This window comes from Lipophrys pholis, assembly GCF_963383615.2.
Source record: "Lipophrys pholis genome assembly, chromosome: 3".
Classification (NCBI taxonomy): Eukaryota; Metazoa; Chordata; class Actinopteri; order Blenniiformes; family Blenniidae; genus Lipophrys; species Lipophrys pholis.
Window position 1 is genome coordinate 25881936 of NC_137627.1, and position 20502 is coordinate 25902437.

Consider the following 20502-nt stretch of genomic DNA (forward strand, 5'->3'; position numbering starts at 1 on the left):
ATATATATATATATATATATATGTGTGTGTGTTATGTTGAACATTCATTCCTACATAATAACATGAGCAGCACACAGCCTTGTGCTTGGAATGTTATTGTGTCAAGCAGCCTTTGGAGGGTGAGCTGTGATTGGAGATCAATAGAGACCAGGGTCTTGTCCTCTCATTTCACATGGTGTGTTTTACGGGCAGTGGAGTGAATTAGGGGCTGAGCTAAGCAAACAGCCTGCACACCTGGGGGGTTTGTTATAAGCTTTTAGGCTTTGTCTATTTCAGTCTGCACATTATATTTCACAGCACATCCTGCAGATCCGTGTCATGCTTTGCTGGTCAATAACCGAGCTGAAATTCATCAGAGCCACTCTCAGAGCCTAATCTCGCCTCACCCTGGTCCTCGCGTATCTATCGGTGTGAACACGCTTTTAGTGTGACACAGGCCACTGTAGAAACTTTCCTCTTAAACAATCTCCTGCCTGACATCTCATTAACGTGGCTTGCTTGCCACTGTGTTCGCAGGTAAAGAGTTCCGGGATGTGATTATACATGGAAACCGAAACAACAGCATCACCGAGCAGATAACCGATGTGGTGAAACAGCCTGCGTTTATCGCCGGCATCGGAGGAGCGTGCTGGGTCATCCTCATGGGCTTCAGCATCTGGCTCTACTGGAGGAGAAAGAAGAGAAAGGGCCTGAGCAACTATGCAGGTCAGTCCCATCATACTGTCGGTTGCACTCATTCTGCCCTCCTGCCTGAACAATTGGATATTTTTCAACCGTTCAGATAATGGATTTCTCCTTTTAGAAAGCAGCTTTAGTTTACTTTAACATCTAACGGAGTGCCGTCTTGATGAAATGTCGTAGAAGCTACTCGTGATGAAGATTAAATGACTTCCATGTTAAAGCTCAACAGGAAGACAGATGTCAGTGTGAATCATGTCCGGAGGGCTGGAGTTTTTTCACAAATCCACCCACAGTGTTGGTTATTAGCCCAGGGAGATCAGGCTGAGTGGGCAGCCTGGACTGTGTGCTGGTCACTGAGGCTGAAGTCCGTCCAGATCTCCTCCTACACACTGACCCTGACGTCTTAGTCCATGAACACCCCCCCTCTAGTCAATACTATCAAGCACCACATCCACAGACACGGCCATGACCTCAACATGTAATCAGATAGAAGGAAATGCTAATGAACATAGACACTTTAGATTTCTTGTCAGCGCACTGTAATGCTCTTGCACATTCTTTTTAATCAACAGAGGTTCAATCAACATTTTCACATGTGTGTGTAGATGTATATGCTCCTCCAAGCTGGCTCGCTGAATTTACTCTTCATTTCCTTTTGTTACATTTTATGTTTGTGTGTTTTGGTTTGTGTTTGCCACCGCCTCCACACCTCTGGCCTCTGAGCTGGCTGCTTTCTTGGCTGTCGCTCTGCACACTGGGTGACAGCGTGGTCTTTTATCCTTCAAGCCATGGGACTTTTCAGCTTGACCCACCGTCCCAAGTGTGCAGATCCCCCTTAAAGCACTGCTTACCTCTGCAGGCTTTTAACACACAACTTCTCTGTCTTCTTGTTTTTTGCAGTTCAGTCCTTCACCTTCACCCCTGCAGGTACTGTTCATTTGTCCTGTCTCCTCACCCCACCCTTCCAGATTCATCTCCTGCCCGTTTATGGATATACATAGTGCTTGGACTGTCAGATTTACGGTCATGGTTAATACAAACTGAAGTTTCATCCTGACGAATGTACTTCAACCTACCAGACAATCAATCTAATGACAAATGTCTGTTTGTAGTTGGCCATGACCTGGACTCTTCAACCCCCCTGAACTTACCTTCCTGCCCAACTTTTACCCTTTTTCTTTCCTCCATGTTTTGTTGTATTCATCTCTCCTTTCCTGGCTCTCTCTCTGTAAAACTTGATCATTTGTTCATGTGTTTCTTCTCTATTGGCATTCTTATTATGGTGCAGGTTGAGATTGTCCTCCATCTTCCAGAAATAACCATTTCTTTTGTGTTTTCTGAAGTTGTCTTGTGATTTCCTTTCTTTTTTTTTGATTTCTTGCTCTGCTGTTTGTCAGAGAGCCGGAGCCTGCATTCATTCATTTTACAGTTTCCTTCTGTTTGTCTTTTCTTCTGACGGTTTCCAACCTTAATGTAGCTATAAATTGTTTGTTTTCTTTGATGAATTAGTTTTTCATGTGTCATTTTGCTGATTGTTCCTTTATTAACTGATCCTCTGCCTTATGCTGGCTTTAGTCTCAACAAATCTTTTAAGTGGTTGAAGTGAACGGAGAGAAGTTCTGGACAGAGTAGTTGGGTTTGATCCATTAAGACCTGAAGAAACTTTTTCTGTGATTCTTCACAAACCGTGTGTGCTTCTCCCTCGTACAGCTGGATTCAACATGATTTTGTCTTTTCTCAGGGTTAGTGCTACAAATAATGATGTATTTAGCTGTTCGGTCTTTCTAAACGTTTGCATTACTTTTGAAGGAAGAGAAAGTTTTAAACTGTAAAAAGATGAAAGCGTTTGACAGATTTAAAGCTTAATATATGGACGGTCATCCACGGGCTCTCGACTCAGTTTAAAGAGTTTACCTAAACTCATAATAACTTTGAGAAATCTGATGGTGAAATGTGCTCAGTTTAAGACCCAGCGTAGATGACAGATTTAGAGTTGGGTGATATGTTCAACATGAGTCAGCGTATACAGTAGCCAACACTCCTTTCTGTATTGACAATTAGTTGATGTATCAAGTGCTTGGTGTCTCTGCCGGCTAAAACTGTCACTTCTGGAGGTAATTCACCATGCAGTGAAGGCACACTGCCAGACAGAATATTATTTGATGGACTTTTTATATGTTGATTACGCCCCACCCATTCCCACCCACCCCCGCACAAATACTTATTAAAGCGGATTAATCTGTATTCATATTGGGGAAAGTGCTTATCTTGGCAAGAAGCACAGCCCTGCCGCCGTGTCACTCCGGCTAACATGAAAGTATTCCACAGCAGCCCAGAAATGTGCCTGAGCGCAGATAGTGACTTCAGAGGCCTTCGTGCTGCACTGTCTCCCCTTGTCGCCGCCCTCCTCTCCTGTCAGTCCTCACTCAAACAACGCAGCCTCCTCTCATGCAAGTTTGGTGCCGGCGGAACAAAGAGAGATGGCTTTGGCTACGAATGAATAAAGAATACTGTGCCTCTCTGGAGCTTTTCAAAGCAATATTTTATACTGACAGACCTGCAACACCAGTTTCATCCCAGTGAAATATTTTAATTCCTCCTGCGCGTTTTTCAGTAGCTTAAGCCTTAATGTTGTAAACACAGTTACATTTGCTCCAACATACAGCTTAGATAAAATTCTAATTTTCTTCCACTTGTTTTAAATCCCTAAATTGTGGTTATGAGAGAGACAATTGGATTAAGTAAGTTTAGGTAATGTTGGCGATACATTAAAATGTCCTGTTAGCGGCTCCTCTATTCTATTGAGGGAGTTTCCTCACTAAGTCATCTGTTTCTGTCACCGCTGAAAAAGCCCCGCTCTCTCCTGCCCGTGCCTGGGCTTGTTGTTCAATCAGCTTGAATGAAGCAGAAAAGAGAGAAGGAATCTTCAGTCGCCTTCTCTCTTTAATCTCCATCTGTGGAACAAATGAGCCAAATTACTAACAGCTTTCCTTCTTGCTCCCTTCAGTAAACGAGCTTCCTTATTTCCCCCTGGTCTTTTTTACCCCCTCATTGGAATGAGGTGTTTTCCAAAACTCTTGCTGCTTTCTTGTCTTCCCTGTGATCCATTGAAGTTTGTATATGCCTAGAACTCTTCCTGCTGCTTTTTCATCACAACAGAGATGAAATGGATCCTTCACAGCCGCCTCTCACTTTCAGCCGTTGAGTTTTACTAGCCGCTGACAGAGAGCAGCCCTTGTTATCTATAGATCACTGTAATGGAACGGGCCACATGCATGGCTTCTGGGGAGCCCTGCGAGCCAAAGGATCAGTAACTCAGCCTTTGCACTTGCAGATAGAAAACCTGATGTGATTAATGAGCCCTCTGCCTTTTCTAATCATTTTTTGGTTGCGATTTAATCACAAATCTGATACTAACTCTGCGGCAAAATAAGAAAGATGAAATGAGTTTTCCCTCTCATCAGGCATCTTGTCCTTGAAGAACACATGACATCTCCACTTATGCAAAGCGAAGCGATGTGCAGTATTCTTCACTGCACTTTAAAAGAAAAGAAGGGATCATGAGAGACACTGGATGCAGAGGGACGTCTGCACCCCAGGATCCATCATCCATCTAGCTGTGCAACAACAAGTCAAAGAGATAAATGCAATGCTGCTAAAGTCAAATTGAAAGACAAATTGGTCAATGCTAAAAGTGATTGCATGCCTTATGGTGTCAAACTGACAAATCATGGTTATTTTCTTAATATTAATCTCGAAAAACTAAATATTTGCCTTTGGTTTTCTCTCTGTCTTTCTTTTATGACTGCAGTGACATTCCAGAGAGTCGATGGCGGTCTGATGAGCAATGGAAGGTGAGTTCCCCCCCCCGGATATCATTCTTTCATTTTCCTTTATCCATATTCGTGTGAAGTGAAAAAAAACATCAGTTGCACTTTAATTTGTACTGCTTTTACAGTCATGCATGAAACCAGCAATGTGATTGTAACCCTGATAAACGACTGATGGGTTGATAGATCAGCGATACATGTTGTGTGCCTGCTGTGCAGAGCACTGTGCAAATATACATTGATGCCACATCTCCATTCATGCATCAATAGATGAACTCATGAATCTCCCCAGCAGAATTAACAGAAACAATTTAAGCAGAGAGTACTTTTATTTTGTCATTTATCTTCCGCTGCTGGCTACAGGCAACCCCGGAGCCCTCTCCAGTGATAAATTTGCCTGTCACCTTGCGTGGGCGGCTGGGATCTGAGCACATGTAATAATGTAAAAATAATTACCCAGGGGAGAGGTGTGTGGAGGTACCCCACTTGCACCCCCATACAGCCTGCTGCATTTGGCTGTGTGTTAGTGAAAGGGAGCGGGGCTGCAGTGAATAGGGCACATCTCAATGACACCAGTTACTGATCTTTTGTGACTATTCAAGAGAGTCCCGGGAGAATCCCCGGCTGCTGTCTATCTACTGCTTATCACACCTGACTAGGTAAAACCTTCAGATCTCAAACACTCAGCCAGAGATTGCAACTAAACCTGACCCCATGTGTCTTTGGGCTTTGGGATTGTGTCTGTGCTCCAGTCTAGTGTTTTTATATTTATACCTTTTTCAACCCTCCCCCCTTTTTTTACTTTACATATAACTGGGTGCTACATTGCATTGTTCTGCAAGCTGCCAGCAATTTCTTAATGAATTAGCCACGCCACTTGCCTTGCTATTTCTCATCTACTTTCTGCTGTAGTGTTTTTCCCTCAATTTTCCACTTAAGTGGCGCAGATTCTCACATTGGAGAATGGGATTGGAAATGTCTGTATTTCTGGTCTTCTATTTTTCTCATATCTTTAGTCAGTCGCAGTGACTTTCACAATTTTCACCACACCAGAATAGGATACAGTCTCCTTTAGTTATTTCAAATCCATCAAATCCCAGATGTTACAACTTTCCCATCTGCCCCAAGGATGAGCATGTGTAGCATACTATCTCAGGAAAATGTGTTCATTTGTGGCATGAGATGTTTATTGCATTAATTAGACTATAGCAAATGAAGCCACGTCTGTCCCCAGTTTCTCATTGGCTCCTGCCAAATTGCTCTGACTGAACAATTACGTTTAATCGATCACAAAATAAATGATTCATGGAAGATGAATAGGCTCCAGATTGGTGGACCTGGACAATTTGACTTTGGCTGCTCAATTGAAATTGATAAAGGCTGATAAGGGTTCATTCCTTATCCCCCTGCCAATAGGGAGATGGTAATTAGAAGGTAGTAATAACTTCCTATCTCAGGACTGATCAATATTTTTGCAAAGCAGATTCACTATCGGCACGGAGAACAAGCTGAGTGTGGTAGGGAATAGCTTTTGCTCACACTGTTGCTATGGAGATTTCTTTACATACTGGGGTGTGAGTACTGAACGACAATCACATTTTCTAATCTAGGGAGTAATCTGTGTTTTGCATGGCTCTAAGTGTTGGCTAATGTCTAGACTTTTAATCCAAATCCCATTCACTAGTCTGGTGAGACCATAAACAGCTGATTTATGAAGTTGCTTTGGAATTAATCTCTCTCAGCGCTCTTATTTATGGGGGGTTCGGTGTCAGGCGTCTTAGGCAGTATTTATGGTTTCCCTCCTGCTCATCACAAGTAACTGAAATGTCTAACAGCAAGAGGAAATGCTCCAAATCAAATTTTATCTGCCAAGGTTGCCATCTATCCTCGGTTGGGCAGGGATTAAAAGTTAGGTGTCGACTTTTCATTAGACATATGACGTGAGGCCTGCACTCCCCTCCACCCTAATGTCACCCCACCATCTCACACACACACACACACACACACACATACACACACACACATATACATATAACAAATATCTGCAGTAGAAATCAGTCTATTTCTAATTATCTTTAGCTGAAGTACCACTGTGTGATGAATACAAGGACGATACAGCCATTTCCTCTGTCAGCTGCTTGTCTTTAAAATGGTTTGTCTGTGGGATGGTGGGGGGGGGGGGGGGGGGGGGGGTCGGAGCAGGCAGGACAAGTGCGGCTGGGGACGAGACAAAGCCACACTCTTTTACTTTTGACAGTGTACAGTCTTGCTGGAGTCAACAAAAGAGAACAATGTCATCTTCTCTGTCAACTGTTAGATATTTTCAGGCTGACAGATGCTAAGCGCACGGAAGGCACAGAGCAACACAAACAAAAGAGGTGTACAGGGGGTAAATATAGAGGAAAATAGGGTTAAAGAAAGATGGTATACAGGGAGAGAATGATGGCAGAGGGATAAAATGGCAGCCAGTAACAGAGGTAGAAGGACAGGGTGAGATGTATTACCCTATAAAAGTGCATGTGTCTGATGCACAGCCATCAATTTGAATGACTTGTCTCCCCCGAGGGCCTGTTTTGGCATTCAGGAACCACAGCGAGGGCTCTTAGCTTGCCAGGGCTGCAGTTCATTTGGACTCCCCCCTCTGTGGAACAGCTCTTCTCATTAGAACCTGTAGCTGAGGCAAAGAGTGACTGCAGCACTCCCATTACCTGCCCTTGTCCTCAGGGCTTGACTCTCCCTCAGAGCCAACACATCACCCCACTGGAGCTGAGACAAAAAGCCCCATCTTACAGCCAGGCTGGTGACTTCTGTTTTCCACAGCATCTCCTTGTGCGACTGTGTCTCCTCAAACTATACTTATTTCATGTCCCTAAACTACTGGCTTGTTACACTTTTCTTAATATTTAAAATTGTTTGCACTTTAATTCATTTCTCTGGCAAGTAGCGTGTCAGTGAACTGACACATAAACAAAGGCATTTAACTGCATCCTTCATTCTCATTTAACTCCATCTGTGTTACCCATGGTAACGAGGCTCAGACGTGATTGTACAGTAAAGTGGCCCTAATGGGCTCCCAGCAGTCACCCATGACAGGTTAAAGTCTTGATGGCTGCTTTTATGGTTCTCACCCCCTCAGGAGGGACACAACACCTGTTAAATGGAACTGCCCTCTCCCATATGCAGGCATCCCACAAGCATCGTGGTGCGACTCAGGCTACAGTTTGACTCCTCATCAAATAAGATTTAGATTGTCTGGACATCTCTGCGAGGGGCTGATGGGAAAGCACAGCAGAATGTGCATGATATTAATGAGTGAGGAAGCATATACATGTGGGTGTCAGCGTGTGCTGCTTCACATGTGTGCAGAGAGTAAATGCATGCATTGATGTCGCCACAGTTTTGCATTAATAATTCTTAGAATGTGACAACAACACAGCAGGAGTAACAGAGAAATGAAGGGTTGTGTTTGCCTGGAGGAATTCCAAGTTTGTGAGGAAAAAAAATATCAGAACAATATTTCCCCCGACTATGGAAGTGTTTTATTAGCTTTGGAAGCTTACGGCAGGCTTATCTCATAGAAACACACTTTTCTGTGCGTACAATGTTTGAACATGTGTTGTTGTTTGGTTTTTTTTTGTCTTCACAATGTCTTTGATTGTTGTCATGGTGTTGTTTTCATTATTTCCTCAATCAAGTAACATGATGCTGACTTCAACCATACAATTCACATAATTGGGAATGTTCTTGTACAAACCTCCAGTTATAATGTAATTTCACACTGGATATTTAATCTACCGTTTCATCCTGTCTTTTCGCTCAGTCGTCCAGGCCTACTGAATGCCAGTGACCCAGGCTACCCCTGGTTAGCAGACTCTTGGCCAGCGACCAGCCTGCCTGTCAACAGCAACTCTGGGGGACCGAACGACCTCGGTAACTTTGGTCGAGGAGGTTAGTGCCCCGATGCTTTCGCCGTCACTGTGAGAGAGAGGCCATAAAAGATCAAATATGTTGCCTCTGAATTCCTCTGTGAGCTTCCCGAGCTCGTGTTGTTTGTCATGTCCGTATATGCATGGAAGATGTATGCATATATGCATATCCTGTGCGTGTTTCAAGATATATATTTATATATCACTTGAGAGCGCGGCTCGAGCACTAGCAGCAGGAGTTCCACTGTCGCCAGGCTGACTGATGGCAAATAGTCCAGCCTGGTGTCACATCCCATTCCTCAGAGCAAGAGAATGTGAGGGGAGAGACAGGCAGAGGAGCAGGGGGTGGATGGTGTCTGAAAGGATGGTCCCGGGCAGCCAGTCGTGAAGGACATGCGCAGCTTGACTGGCGCAGATATGGACACTTCCGCCACAGCTCTACATCATCTCCCCTTCACTGGGCATGCAAACCACCATGCTCTCTCTCTCTCTCTCTCTCTCTCTCTCTCTCTCTCTCTCTCTCTCTCTCTCTCTCTCTCTCTCTCTCTCTCTCTCTCTTTCTCTTGCCCCCGTCTTTTTTTTTGCCCTCTGTGTTAGTACACCCACACTGGGCAGTACCAGTAGAGTTCATGCATATGCACAGAGTAAAGTAGAGAGAGAGAGAGAGAGAGACCAAGACCAAGACCGAGAGACACACAGAGAGAGCAGAGCAGAGCACATCAACAATGGGACTTATATTACAATATTACAATTACATTACTGAATTACAAATGTCATCAGAATAACATTTAATGCTCCCTGTGGATAGTAAGTACATGTAAATGTGGCTGTTTAAGTCTTATATTCTTTTATGTCCATTTTCTCCTAAATCATGAATTCCTGTAGAAGTCCTATGTAGACATGTCATCCAAGACTGTAAAAATTTAATATGTTGATAAGCAAATAAGATCAACTGAATTCATAGGATGATTATAGTTTAATGTAGTCGGATCACGGTAATATGGCCATTGCTGGTAGTTTAGTGGTTCTTGATCCTCAGTCAGGTTTGGGACCATTCTGTGTAGAGTTTGCGCGTTCTTCATGTGCATACATGGGTATGTTTGGGAAAGCTGAGCTCCCACAGTCCAAAAAACATGTATTTCAGGCAAACTGGTGTTTGCCCTGTGATGTGACGTGTGTCCAATTAATATATAACCTCTTGTTTCCTTTTTCCCAGATATTCCTACCGGACAGGGCGATAAAACAGGCACCATGCTATCTGATGGCGCCATCTACAGCAGTATAGACTTCACCACAAAGGCCAACTACAACAGCCCTGGCCAAACGTCTCAGGCCACACCTTACGCCACCACACAGATCCTCCACTCCAGCAGCATCCATGAGCTGGCAGTGGACCTGCCCGAGGCTCAGTGGAAGGCCTCGCTCCAGGCCAAGCAGGAGATGGCCAGCCTAGGCTACTCCCTGCCCGACAAGAACTCCTGCAACAACAGTAAGTCACAGCCAAGGAGCACATAGTCCGTTAGATGTCGGAGGGTTACCTGGGTTCGTTTTTACAGTATGATAGTTTGTCATCCAGAGACAAATTGTCGTGTGACTTTCAGACCAACGCTTCACTTGTTTTTGAATGCTTGAACCAGTTCATGAGCCTGAATTGTGTATTAGTAAGTACTTTTGATGTGACAATTCCCACTACAGGTTTCTATAGTTTTCAGAGAAGACATAGTCTTATAAAGAGTAGTTTTTACTCTAACACACATTTTCTTTTACCCTGTAAGGTTGAATAAATATTCTGTGAAGGAGTAGTACAGTCAAGTGAACCATTGATATTCCCTCTGATTTCCTATAGTGGTAACACTGCTCCTTCACTCTCTGTGTAATTGGCAATCCATTTTAGCTTGACTAATATTTAAGAAAATTATCCAATTAATTACCGTGGATTGATTTGGGATTTTTTTTAAAGCTGAATGGATTTTTGTGCTTTTGATGTAATGAATATTCCTCAGTTGTATTGTAATACATATTTATGGTCTCATTTTCTGACTGTCTAAAACAGAGTAATTATAGTTTTTACATTGTCCCTCTAATGCACTGGGCTAATTCTCCCTGGCTTTTTTGAAGAAGTATGCTCAAATGTGATTACACCCCTCAGAGGGGGGACAAATACTGAAATAAAATCTCCACTATTGAGGCATTAATTCCCTTTTAGGAAAATCCATGCGTATAATTAGATCCATGTTATTCCCAAATCAATGACAAATCAAACCTGTCCAGCCGATGAATTGTCTGTCGCACTCTAATCAAGAAGTAAATGAATTGTTAAGTGAGTGCACCTCATTGAATGATCAAATCCTGACTCGATCCTGCTTGCTTGTTGCTCTAACTGCATGCCTGCATGTGCTTGTGCTAACTGCCAATCACCTGACGCCACTGTGATTTTTGCCCTTTAACCTCCACTGTAGCCCTCCTTTTCATTCCCGACTACCGATTGGCCGATGGATTGTCTAGTAGAATCCCACACAACCAATCACAAGATTTCAGCACCACCAGCTCTCACAACAGCTCAGAGCGAAGCGGCAGTCTCTCAGGTTGGTTTACGAGAATAAAGCAGACTGGGACACGTTGCTCCTCCGACCAACGTCATGATTGACTGTTGTCTTAATTGCTTTATTGATCTGTTATTTGCATGTAAGAACCTGACATCAAACCATATTTTATTAACACTTCTGCGCTCCCCTCCCCAGAGCAGCTTTGCTCACTCGGCTCCCCTTTGCTTCTTTCTGGTTGATCACATACGAACACTCGATTGTTATTGTTTATGCTATATGTAGCACTGAGCACCACGACTACTACTGCATAAAACAGTGCTGTGATATCAGATAGGACACAGCCTACCAGAGCATGAAGAAATCTAATAATTAAGTCAGAATAAGTAAGTAGAACAGTGGGATCATTTCTTGACAGAATATGGCTCCAAGTGCTGAAGCTGGGTTTCCTTGGGAAGGCTTTGTCTCTCGCCGTGTGAGTGAGCAGACGGGAGAGAGAGAGAGGGCAGAGGGAGTCTTTCAGATAGAGTGGACTGTATACACACACACACGCACACACACGCACACACACACACATACACACACACACACACACACACACCCACACACACACACACACACACACACACCCACACACACACCATTAGAGATGCTTGGCTGGGTAAAGTGGCAAAAATGCCTCCCTTTTTCCCTCTTCTCCTAATGGTGGCCGGCTACACTAAAACCCATGTTCAGAGAATTACAATGTCATTTATAGGACACCATGGCAGCCCTCCGCCTGCCTCCCCTTCACTTTCCTCTTTTATCTACAAGCCACTGCCTTAACTGCTCTCTAATCCAATGCTGTGGCACACTGTGGGCTGGAGGGAAAGATGTAAAGTGGCCGTGCCTTGTGGACAGATTCTTCTCATAGATATGCAGATTACTGAAGACTGTGGGCTTTCATGTTTGTTGTTTTATAGTTTCATAAACAGAAACAGTGGAAAACATACTTTCCTGCTTCACTGTGAGCTGTTTGTCAAAATCAGACAAATTCCTAAAGACGAATGAGGAGATCTGTTACCTTTGAATACCACAGTGGTTTTTCAAACTTTTTATCTGGATTGATTGAAAACGGAGCATTAAACAGTTTCAGCTTTTACAGGTTCTCATAACCAGCTTTTACCTCCATTTCTGGGACATAAACACACCATTGTCTCTTCAGATACACTTCGAAACACTGCCATTGATTCTCTTTTGTGGTTAATGCAGTTTCTGAATTACCTGAATAAAACTTCAATAAGTGACAAAACAGTAAAACCAAATATTTGGAAAATATATGTTTGTCAATATTCAGCAGCCTGTGTGATGCCGAGTTCTGCATGACAACAGTCACCTGATAGTCTGTCCTCAAAAAAAAAAAAAAACAACCTTGAAAATGACTTTCTTTTCTGCCTGGATTGATTATAAAGTATGATGTGGAGATCACAGGTCTTGGCTTCAGTGAGAGTCCTACACCTGAATCCAATAGACATACTGTGAAATGATCTTGAATGAACCATGCAGTCCAGACATCCCCAGAATATGGCTGAGCTGAAGCAGTTTCTTCAACAACAGATAATCTTCTCCCCCTCAATGATGTGCGGTTCTTGATCAGCAGCTCGCTCCTTCTTATTGCTGCCAAACGAGGTTCAACCACTTATTAAATCCAGAGTTCACAATTTCTTCCCTGCAGCACTGTAAATATTTAATGATTTGCTTTTCAACAAAGACATGAAACATTAGAACTGTTTTTGGAGTATTAGGTGAGGTAAATTGTATTTCCGTTATATTATGACTTCAATACAGGTCGTATCCAATGTCTCACTAACTAATGAGAAAAAAAGGAAATTGAATAATGCTCCCAAACCTTTTTATGGCACTGTAATTAGAAAAGGCCTTTATGTACCTTTATAATGTCTATCATTTGGGGAATCAGAATGGTTCAAACTTTTTATATTGCTTGCGGTCCAGTTATTAGGTCTTTGAGGGAACATTAGTGTAAATTTTACCTTGGGGGGGGGGGCACAGAAATATATTATTGCTATGACCCCGTTTTTGACAGTGTGAAGACGATGGAGGGCTGGTGGGTTGCAGTTTTTATATTTCCACTCCTGAAGTGAGGTTCATGGTTAACAAACATACAGAGAGACATGTCATTGTTTAAATCAAACAAATGGAAATGAAATGATTTAGAGATTCCTTTGTCCAAACTGGCTTAGTAGGTAGCGTTCTGTCCTCACAGCGTGACGGTCTCCTGTTCAAACCTGAGCTCGGGAGTTTGCATGTTCTCCTCGGACATGCATGTTTTAAGCGTGTGGTTGCCTGTATCTCTGTGTTTACCTTGTGAGGATGTACCCTGCCTCTGTCCATAGTGAGCTGGAACCAGCTCCGGTCCCGTCAGCCTGTGTTTCATTAAGCGAGATGGATGACGGATGTGTTCTGTGAATCCTCAGAGTGAGATAAACATGCTTTACATTTATAAACAATTACGTCATGGTTGTAATTCAATGCAGGAATTCAAATTCAAAATGGATCCTTAAACAGAAGTCTTCGACAGAATATAGCCGCACAGATGTTTGAATGCAGAAGGCTTGGAGAGCAATTTCAAGGAAAAGGCACAGCATTGCAGCAGTGATGAGAGAAAGCAAACTGAATATGGCTAAGATTAAAAAATATACGGGGATATATCTTGATTGTGCTATGAACGTGTAAAATTATTAAAGTATATGCCCCGTAGTGCTTCATGCTTCAGTGAAATGAATGTGAATGAGGCTGGGCTTTGATTCAGACTTCAACCAAAGTAAAGTCAGGATTTGAAGGGTTAGGAGGCGTGGAAGTTTTAGTGCTTTGCTCTCCCTCTCAGGAGATGGAAAGAATAATGAATGTCAGGTCTGAAGGAGGAGGCCGAGATGAAAAGGAACAGAAATAGAGCAGCTTTCATGACAGCATGGATCTCCACTGGGGACTCAAAGCTGCTCATTAAAACCTCTTTTAGTGTAGGGGAGAAGAAGCAACTGTTTTCTGAGACCCCCACATTCTCACCCAGCCTGTGTGAGAAGCTACAGATTCTGTGCTCAAGCTGGGTAAATGGTTTTCTGTGACCTCTGGTGCCCCTGAGCTCTCGGTACATCTTGTGTCCCACCTCATTATGTCAGATGGTCATACAATTTTTTTTCTTAACTCAGCTAAAAATGAAGGCTTTGGCTTATATATTTGACCACTCATAAGTTATATCTGGCTGGTGTCGTCTTTCGAGACTATGTTCTGTGGCTTTCCCCCTCAGCGCTGAAGCACCCAATGAAAACACAGCAAACTCAAGGCGGTGTGGCCCTGCAGTTATAGGCTGGGAGTGCCCAAACCTTGGGCATAAATACCCAGAGCTGAATCTATTTTTAGCATCCGTTCCCCTTTGAAGAGAGGCCCAGTTTTGTCGGAGGAGATGAGTTCGCTGTGTAATTCCTGTATAGCTCGAAGCCACAGCCTCTCTCTATATTTTTCATATTTGGGTTGAGCTGTTGCAATTCGAGTGCCAGGCCATCTTTCCCTAGAAGAGGCTCATTTACAATATTGATGGCTGGTCTTGTGTAGAGGGACTAAGGATGATTGAACAATCGCGTCAACTCACCATTTATTGGTAAAAGTCAAGTGTCGCCCAGAGGTGCGATTAGAAAACCCAATTACTTTCAGACTATACTTACACTCTGCTACTGCCTGCCTTGGGCTTACAGTTGTTTCTTTTATTACTTCTATTCTTTATTAATCTTATTCTGACACCTCTCCTATCTCCTCCTGCCTGAATTCTTTCTAATGTGCCTTGATCTCCACCATGTCCATCTTTGATATGCTTTGTTTTTCATTGTTTTAATAACAAGATAATCAGACTGTCTTGGACTTTATGCTAACTGTCCAGTATTTCTGACTCCTTCATCATGTGACTATGACGATAATCAATAGAAAAGGAGCTCAGTTCTTCTGTAAATTCATTTTGCTGATCTGAATTTATGGTTGCATTAGAATGGGAGATGTTACACTTAACTAGATGTCATATTGGCAGCTTTTTGGGAGCTCTGGGAAAAGTGATTACAGGCCATTGGCAGCATTGTGAGCAGGATGACTCACTACTTCCCTTCATATGCACAACCTAAGAAACATCAATTATGTGGAATATATAAGGCATTAACTAGTTTGGGATTTTACAATATAGAGATTATGTTATTAACTCTGCATGTGAGGATAGAGTTAAGCACAATGTGTTTGTCCACCATGTAAATAAAAGTATTAGTTTACATTTGCAGGCTTATAATTTAATCTATATTATCTCTATGTGTCTAAGTGGCCATTAGAAAAGTTTACTAATATTGAATTATTCAGGTGTAGTGGCATTCAAAGTGCTTTACAACAGCATCAAATGATCAATAAAACTAAGTCATTGAAGATAAAAAGCAGAGCAATAAATACTTAAAAACCTTTTTTTAAAATAAAACATAACTTTAAACCAACAGCAGACATTTCTAAATCATCCTAACAAGACTTGTTTACTTCACTGGGGAGTTGCTTTAAACAGGAGTGTTTGGATAAGCTGAAAATATCGTCACGCCTCAGATGTTCATGAAGTTTGTTCCACTGGTGGCTCGCAAATAAACCAAAAGTTTCTTTATGGTGCTTGGTATTAATTCTGATGAAGTAGATGGTTCAAATAGATTTTACTTTCAGAAAACACTGACATATTTGCAGTAAAATGGATCTAAACTAATGTCAGTGGCTGTTCATTATGCAATTCCTAATTGCTTTAATTGACAAACTATTGATGGTTTAACCGTAAACAATTAATCATGATTGACACGTTACAGTGAAGGAAATACACACTCTGGAGTATCTCAGGTCTACCTGTTTTAATTAAATTTGAGAATGAACAAAGTTAAAATTGCCATTGAACAAGCAATAAAGTGATTGATTAGAGCTGTTAACTGGAGGCATCACCTTCAAAAAAGGAGAAAACATCTCATGGGAACCAAGAAAAGAGTTCACAAAAAGACCAAACACAAGAAGTGACACATGGAAAAAAAACCTTTAGTTTCAGCTGTAGTGAACACAAACCATGCGTCCAACTGGCATGGCGTGGAGGAACATACGTATATAAAGACCTACCTAACCCTCACTTTGTATTAGAAAAACCTTAAACAACAGAAAGTTTTTATAATTGCTTTGGAAAAATGTGTTTTTCAGCTTGAAACTTGATGTCATTTGTGTTAATTTTGTGTTTCACTCTCAAACTGAGAGTTGGCAGGCCTACTATATTTGCATTTTGAAATACTGTTATTTTTGATGTGCTTTGTCCAGTCTGAAGCCAAAATATCTCTAATCACAGTGATAGAGATAGATTTTATTCCAACTGCCAAACATGAAATCACCAGAGGAGCAGATGCACTGGGTCAACCACCAGTCCTTCCTGGTGAATTGCATGTACCTATTCAAAAATATACTATTTCTGTGAGTGTACATCAGGAACAAAATGATGTCAGGAGCCAGTGATGAAAATCCTCTGCATTCAGAAACACTTGTTTTCTTCTTCTATGTTAGATTTGTGTTTTTGTTTTCAAGCTTGAAGTCATAATGAGATATTGTTTAGTATCGTGTGATTTAATGCCGAGTATTCATTCTCCCTCAGCTTGTCTTGGTCTGCACACACATTGGTGTACATAAGTCAACTTAAAAACAAATCTGTGCCTGAAGTCAGATGTCTTTTAAAGAAATAAAAGGTTCCTTCCACAGTGACCAAATCATATAAAACAGTATTGACCTGGCTGGCAGATTTATAAAGATGGATAGGACGGGGGGGAATGTGGTGTTGGAGGGATATGAGTGGAAATGGATGGGGTTAGTGACTCTCCGGTGTAATAAAAGAAATGAAAGTCGTAATAGACTCAGTGAATTCCATTAGGGACACACTGACACTACACAAGCCATTCATTATGATGATGCCGTGAAGTGAGATATTTCATTGTGGAACCCGAAGCCTGGTGTGAAAGACGACACTGAGCGATAGGTGGAGCACAAAGGTCTGCCTCAGCCTCGTTTACCTCCGGTCTCCTCTGTTTCTATGGAGATTTGAGGCTTTTCAGCCAATCAATCAATAGAAACATGCTTTTTATCTGACAACCTTGAGATTTTCTATGTAAGCACCGACAGCCAGGATCCTTTTGAAACCTCGTGTTAGGAAGTGTGTATGATTTTCTAAGACTGTGTTGAAACGGAGTCCAAGTGGATTTGTAATCTAAGTAGCATGTTTGGGACTATATTTTTTTTTAAATATACATTTGTCACCTTGAAAAAAAAAAAAAGCACCCACTGCAGTTTGCGACGCTATCCCACTGGTGTATTTGTTTTTAATAGATTTTTGTGCACAATCTAATTTTCAGGAACCATTTCACTTAAATGCATTATCTCCTTTTGCAGGTGGAAAAGGAGGAAAGAAGAAGAAAACTAAGGCGGGCTCTAAACCTACGAAAGCCAATGGGTCCAACTGGGCCAATGTCCCCCTGCCCCCTCCCCCTGTGCACCCCCTTCCCGGTACTGAGATGGACCATTATCCCAATGAGCACCATGAAGGAGGAGGGTATGTCTCCGAATGCTTTAACACAAATAAATGCACCCATTCGCTAATGCCTGCACCTATAGAACTGAAGACGCTTTGCAATACACTCCTATATTCACTCGAGTTGCTGTCAGCGCGTTTCCTCCTCTGGCAACCTCAAAATGTGGAGGATCCAGTGTGTTGTTGCTGGAACGAATGAAACACAGCTTGCCAACATGAGCAACATCACACGTTTCTGTGCGTAATAACAAGGTTCAGCTTTGCTTTCTCAGCAGCTAATTACTGTACTACTGTACATCTGCAGAGAGGTGATAGATCAATGTGTGTATAACTCTGTGCAGACAGTCACTTATACAAACACACACACACACACACTCGTACTTGCACAGAAACTCATATACAGATGGGTGCAGATCAAACTCCCTGCTGATCCTGTCTTTGGAATGATTTCATGACTGGAAAATAAATGGGAAAAACATGTTTGACAGTCTCCTGCTGCTGCTCTTGAAGCCCTACAGATGCTTCTGGATTGATCTGTTTGAGTTTCACAGTGGATATAATCCAAATACTCCTGTTTTATGAAGAAAAAACGTTAAAGAAATGAAGCAGAGATTTGTCTATTTTTGTATTTTGAATTTACTCTGAGTGGAGACTTGTGTAGATGTAAGTTCAGTTTCCTCTGGATAACTCCTGATAAGATCAGCTGATTCATTTAGTGTATTCCATCCAACCTGCTTTACTTGTGAAAACAGACGCTTAAGTGATTGTGAGTGTCTCTCTCTTTGGTCCACTAGGTGCAACGTCCTCTTCCTCTCATTTCCAGTCTGTGAGAGTCATCCGCTTTAATAGGCTATCTGGCAAATGAACAGTCCTGTGACTGTAAATTTGAGGCTGCTCTTAATGGCAGCAGATTAAAACAGTTATGTCCTATGGAGTGTGCACTGACAAATTTCTTTAATGAACATTTTCTTTATGGCCAGTATTATTTCAGCATGTATAAGCACAGCGTTGAGCTATTGAAGCCTGACAGCCGCTGTAATTTCACTCCAGACTGTCATAAAACAAATTCTTCTGAAACTTTGACAAGGTCACAAAGATCTGTGTTATTTTCTAAATCTTTTCCCAAAAATACAGGTCGGTTTATGTCCGTCCCCAATCATTTTGAATGTGTACATACCCATCTACTGCAGAGCCGTAGAAAAGCAGAAGCTTCAATGTCCACAGGCTGGTTAGATATGTGGTTTAGTTATCACTTTTGGTTGTCGAGACATAAATTCTTTAGTTATCAATTATTGATATAAGGAACCGTGTCCACCGTGGATCTGAAAACCTTTAGTCACTCAGTCTGATGGACAACAAATGATTATGAATTTAAAAGCAAACTATCGTATAAAAAGTGTATAAATAGGATATATTTAATGCTTAATGCTTAATGACATAAACTAGATTAAATGAACGTGCACTGGGGTGGACAGCTGTTTTTGCAAGTTCTTTTTGTTTTCAGTTATAGTGTGGTATATTTAATGAAAATCAATAAAAACCGAACAATACAATTTTACAAAGTTGTCCAGATGTTTGCTGAGTCAACGCACGTTGTGTCCTCAGGTATGAGAGTGACGGCTGGGGCCCGCCCATGCCTGTGCAGACGTATCTTCACCAGGGCATGGAGGACGAGCTGGAGGAGGAGGAGGAGCGAGTTCCCACCCCGCCCATCCGAGGCGTGGCCTCCTCGCCAGCCGCGGTGTCCTTTGGACAGCAGTCCACCGCCACGCTCACACCGTCTCCTCGGGATGAGATGCAGCCGATGCTCCAGGCCCACCTGGACGAGCTGACCAGAGCGTACCAACTGGACATGGCAAAACAGACATGGTACTAAACACTCCCTCCAGGAGCAATACTGACAATACAACATTTCTAATGAGATTAATCACAGGATTGCTGTGGATTAATTTCAATCAATCAGAATAGCATTCATTTTAATCTGTATTAGTAGACCTTCATTTTGCATGAGCAAAACAACTGAAGAAAGAAGGGAATATATATGAATTTAACATGTTTATTAAATTCCTTTATCAGGTTATGTCTCACTTTTTCGAATCAAACATTCATCCACATTAATGTTCCTGTTTCAGCAGCTACTAACTTGTCCAAGAGGAGACGTGTCACTCAGCGCTGTCACAAACTTGATCTCTTTTATTATTAAAACAGTTCAGCAAAAAGTATTTCTGAAAACATTTGAGGTGAAAGATAAGCCTTTTACAAAAGTTTTGCGATGCGTCTGACCTTCGGTCCACTTGGTTTGCATAAAGTTGGCAGGATTCTGCTTTATGCAAATGAGCTCCGGGGCAACGAGCCACAACGCAGCTCGAAATGCATCGCATCGCACCAAGCATGCACCGCGGTACGTTCCACATAATGAACGGGATGCAGGAACTTTTTATCAGATTAATCATGATGGATTAATCTGCATAAATTATGACTGCCCTATCTATCTATCTATTTATCTATCTGTCTGTCTATCTATCTATCTATCTATCTATCTATCTATCTATCTATCTATCTATCTATCTATCTATCTATCTATCTATCTATCTATCTATCTATCTATCTATCTATCTATCTATCTATCTATCTATGCTGGCAGATATATTGTTACTGTGGCTAATATATGCATTGTTGTGGTTTTAAACTGCTTACTGTACATTCTGTTGCTGTTTATTGCTGCTGGGATTTATTTTGGTCCTGCTACATTCCTCATGTCAACTGTGTGTGCAGCAGAGATAAACCCATTAATCATTTCATTTTAATGGGCCCATGCTACCACTTAGGCGACGACTGTATTTTGCTCACTCTAAGAGACACAATTTCTTACCCATGGTTGTTTACTCCCCCTACACCAATACGGC

At 42.0% G+C, this 20502-nt stretch overlaps 1 protein-coding gene across 1 annotated transcript in view; it reads left to right on the forward strand.

Annotated features, from left to right (window-relative positions):
* Nucleotides 1-20502, forward strand: part of robo2 (roundabout, axon guidance receptor, homolog 2) — a 166510-nt gene that overhangs the window by 132993 nt on the left and 13015 nt on the right. The window contains exons 18-25 of the mRNA XM_080460030.1: nt 517-705; nt 1582-1608; nt 4493-4535; nt 8332-8459; nt 9654-9926; nt 10897-11022; nt 17458-17617; nt 19202-19465. Of these exons, the coding sequence (XP_080316156.1) occupies nt 517-705; nt 1582-1608; nt 4493-4535; nt 8332-8459; nt 9654-9926; nt 10897-11022; nt 17458-17617; nt 19202-19465 (1210 nt within the window). The remainder of the gene's footprint in view (nt 1-516; nt 706-1581; nt 1609-4492; nt 4536-8331; nt 8460-9653; nt 9927-10896; nt 11023-17457; nt 17618-19201; nt 19466-20502) is intronic.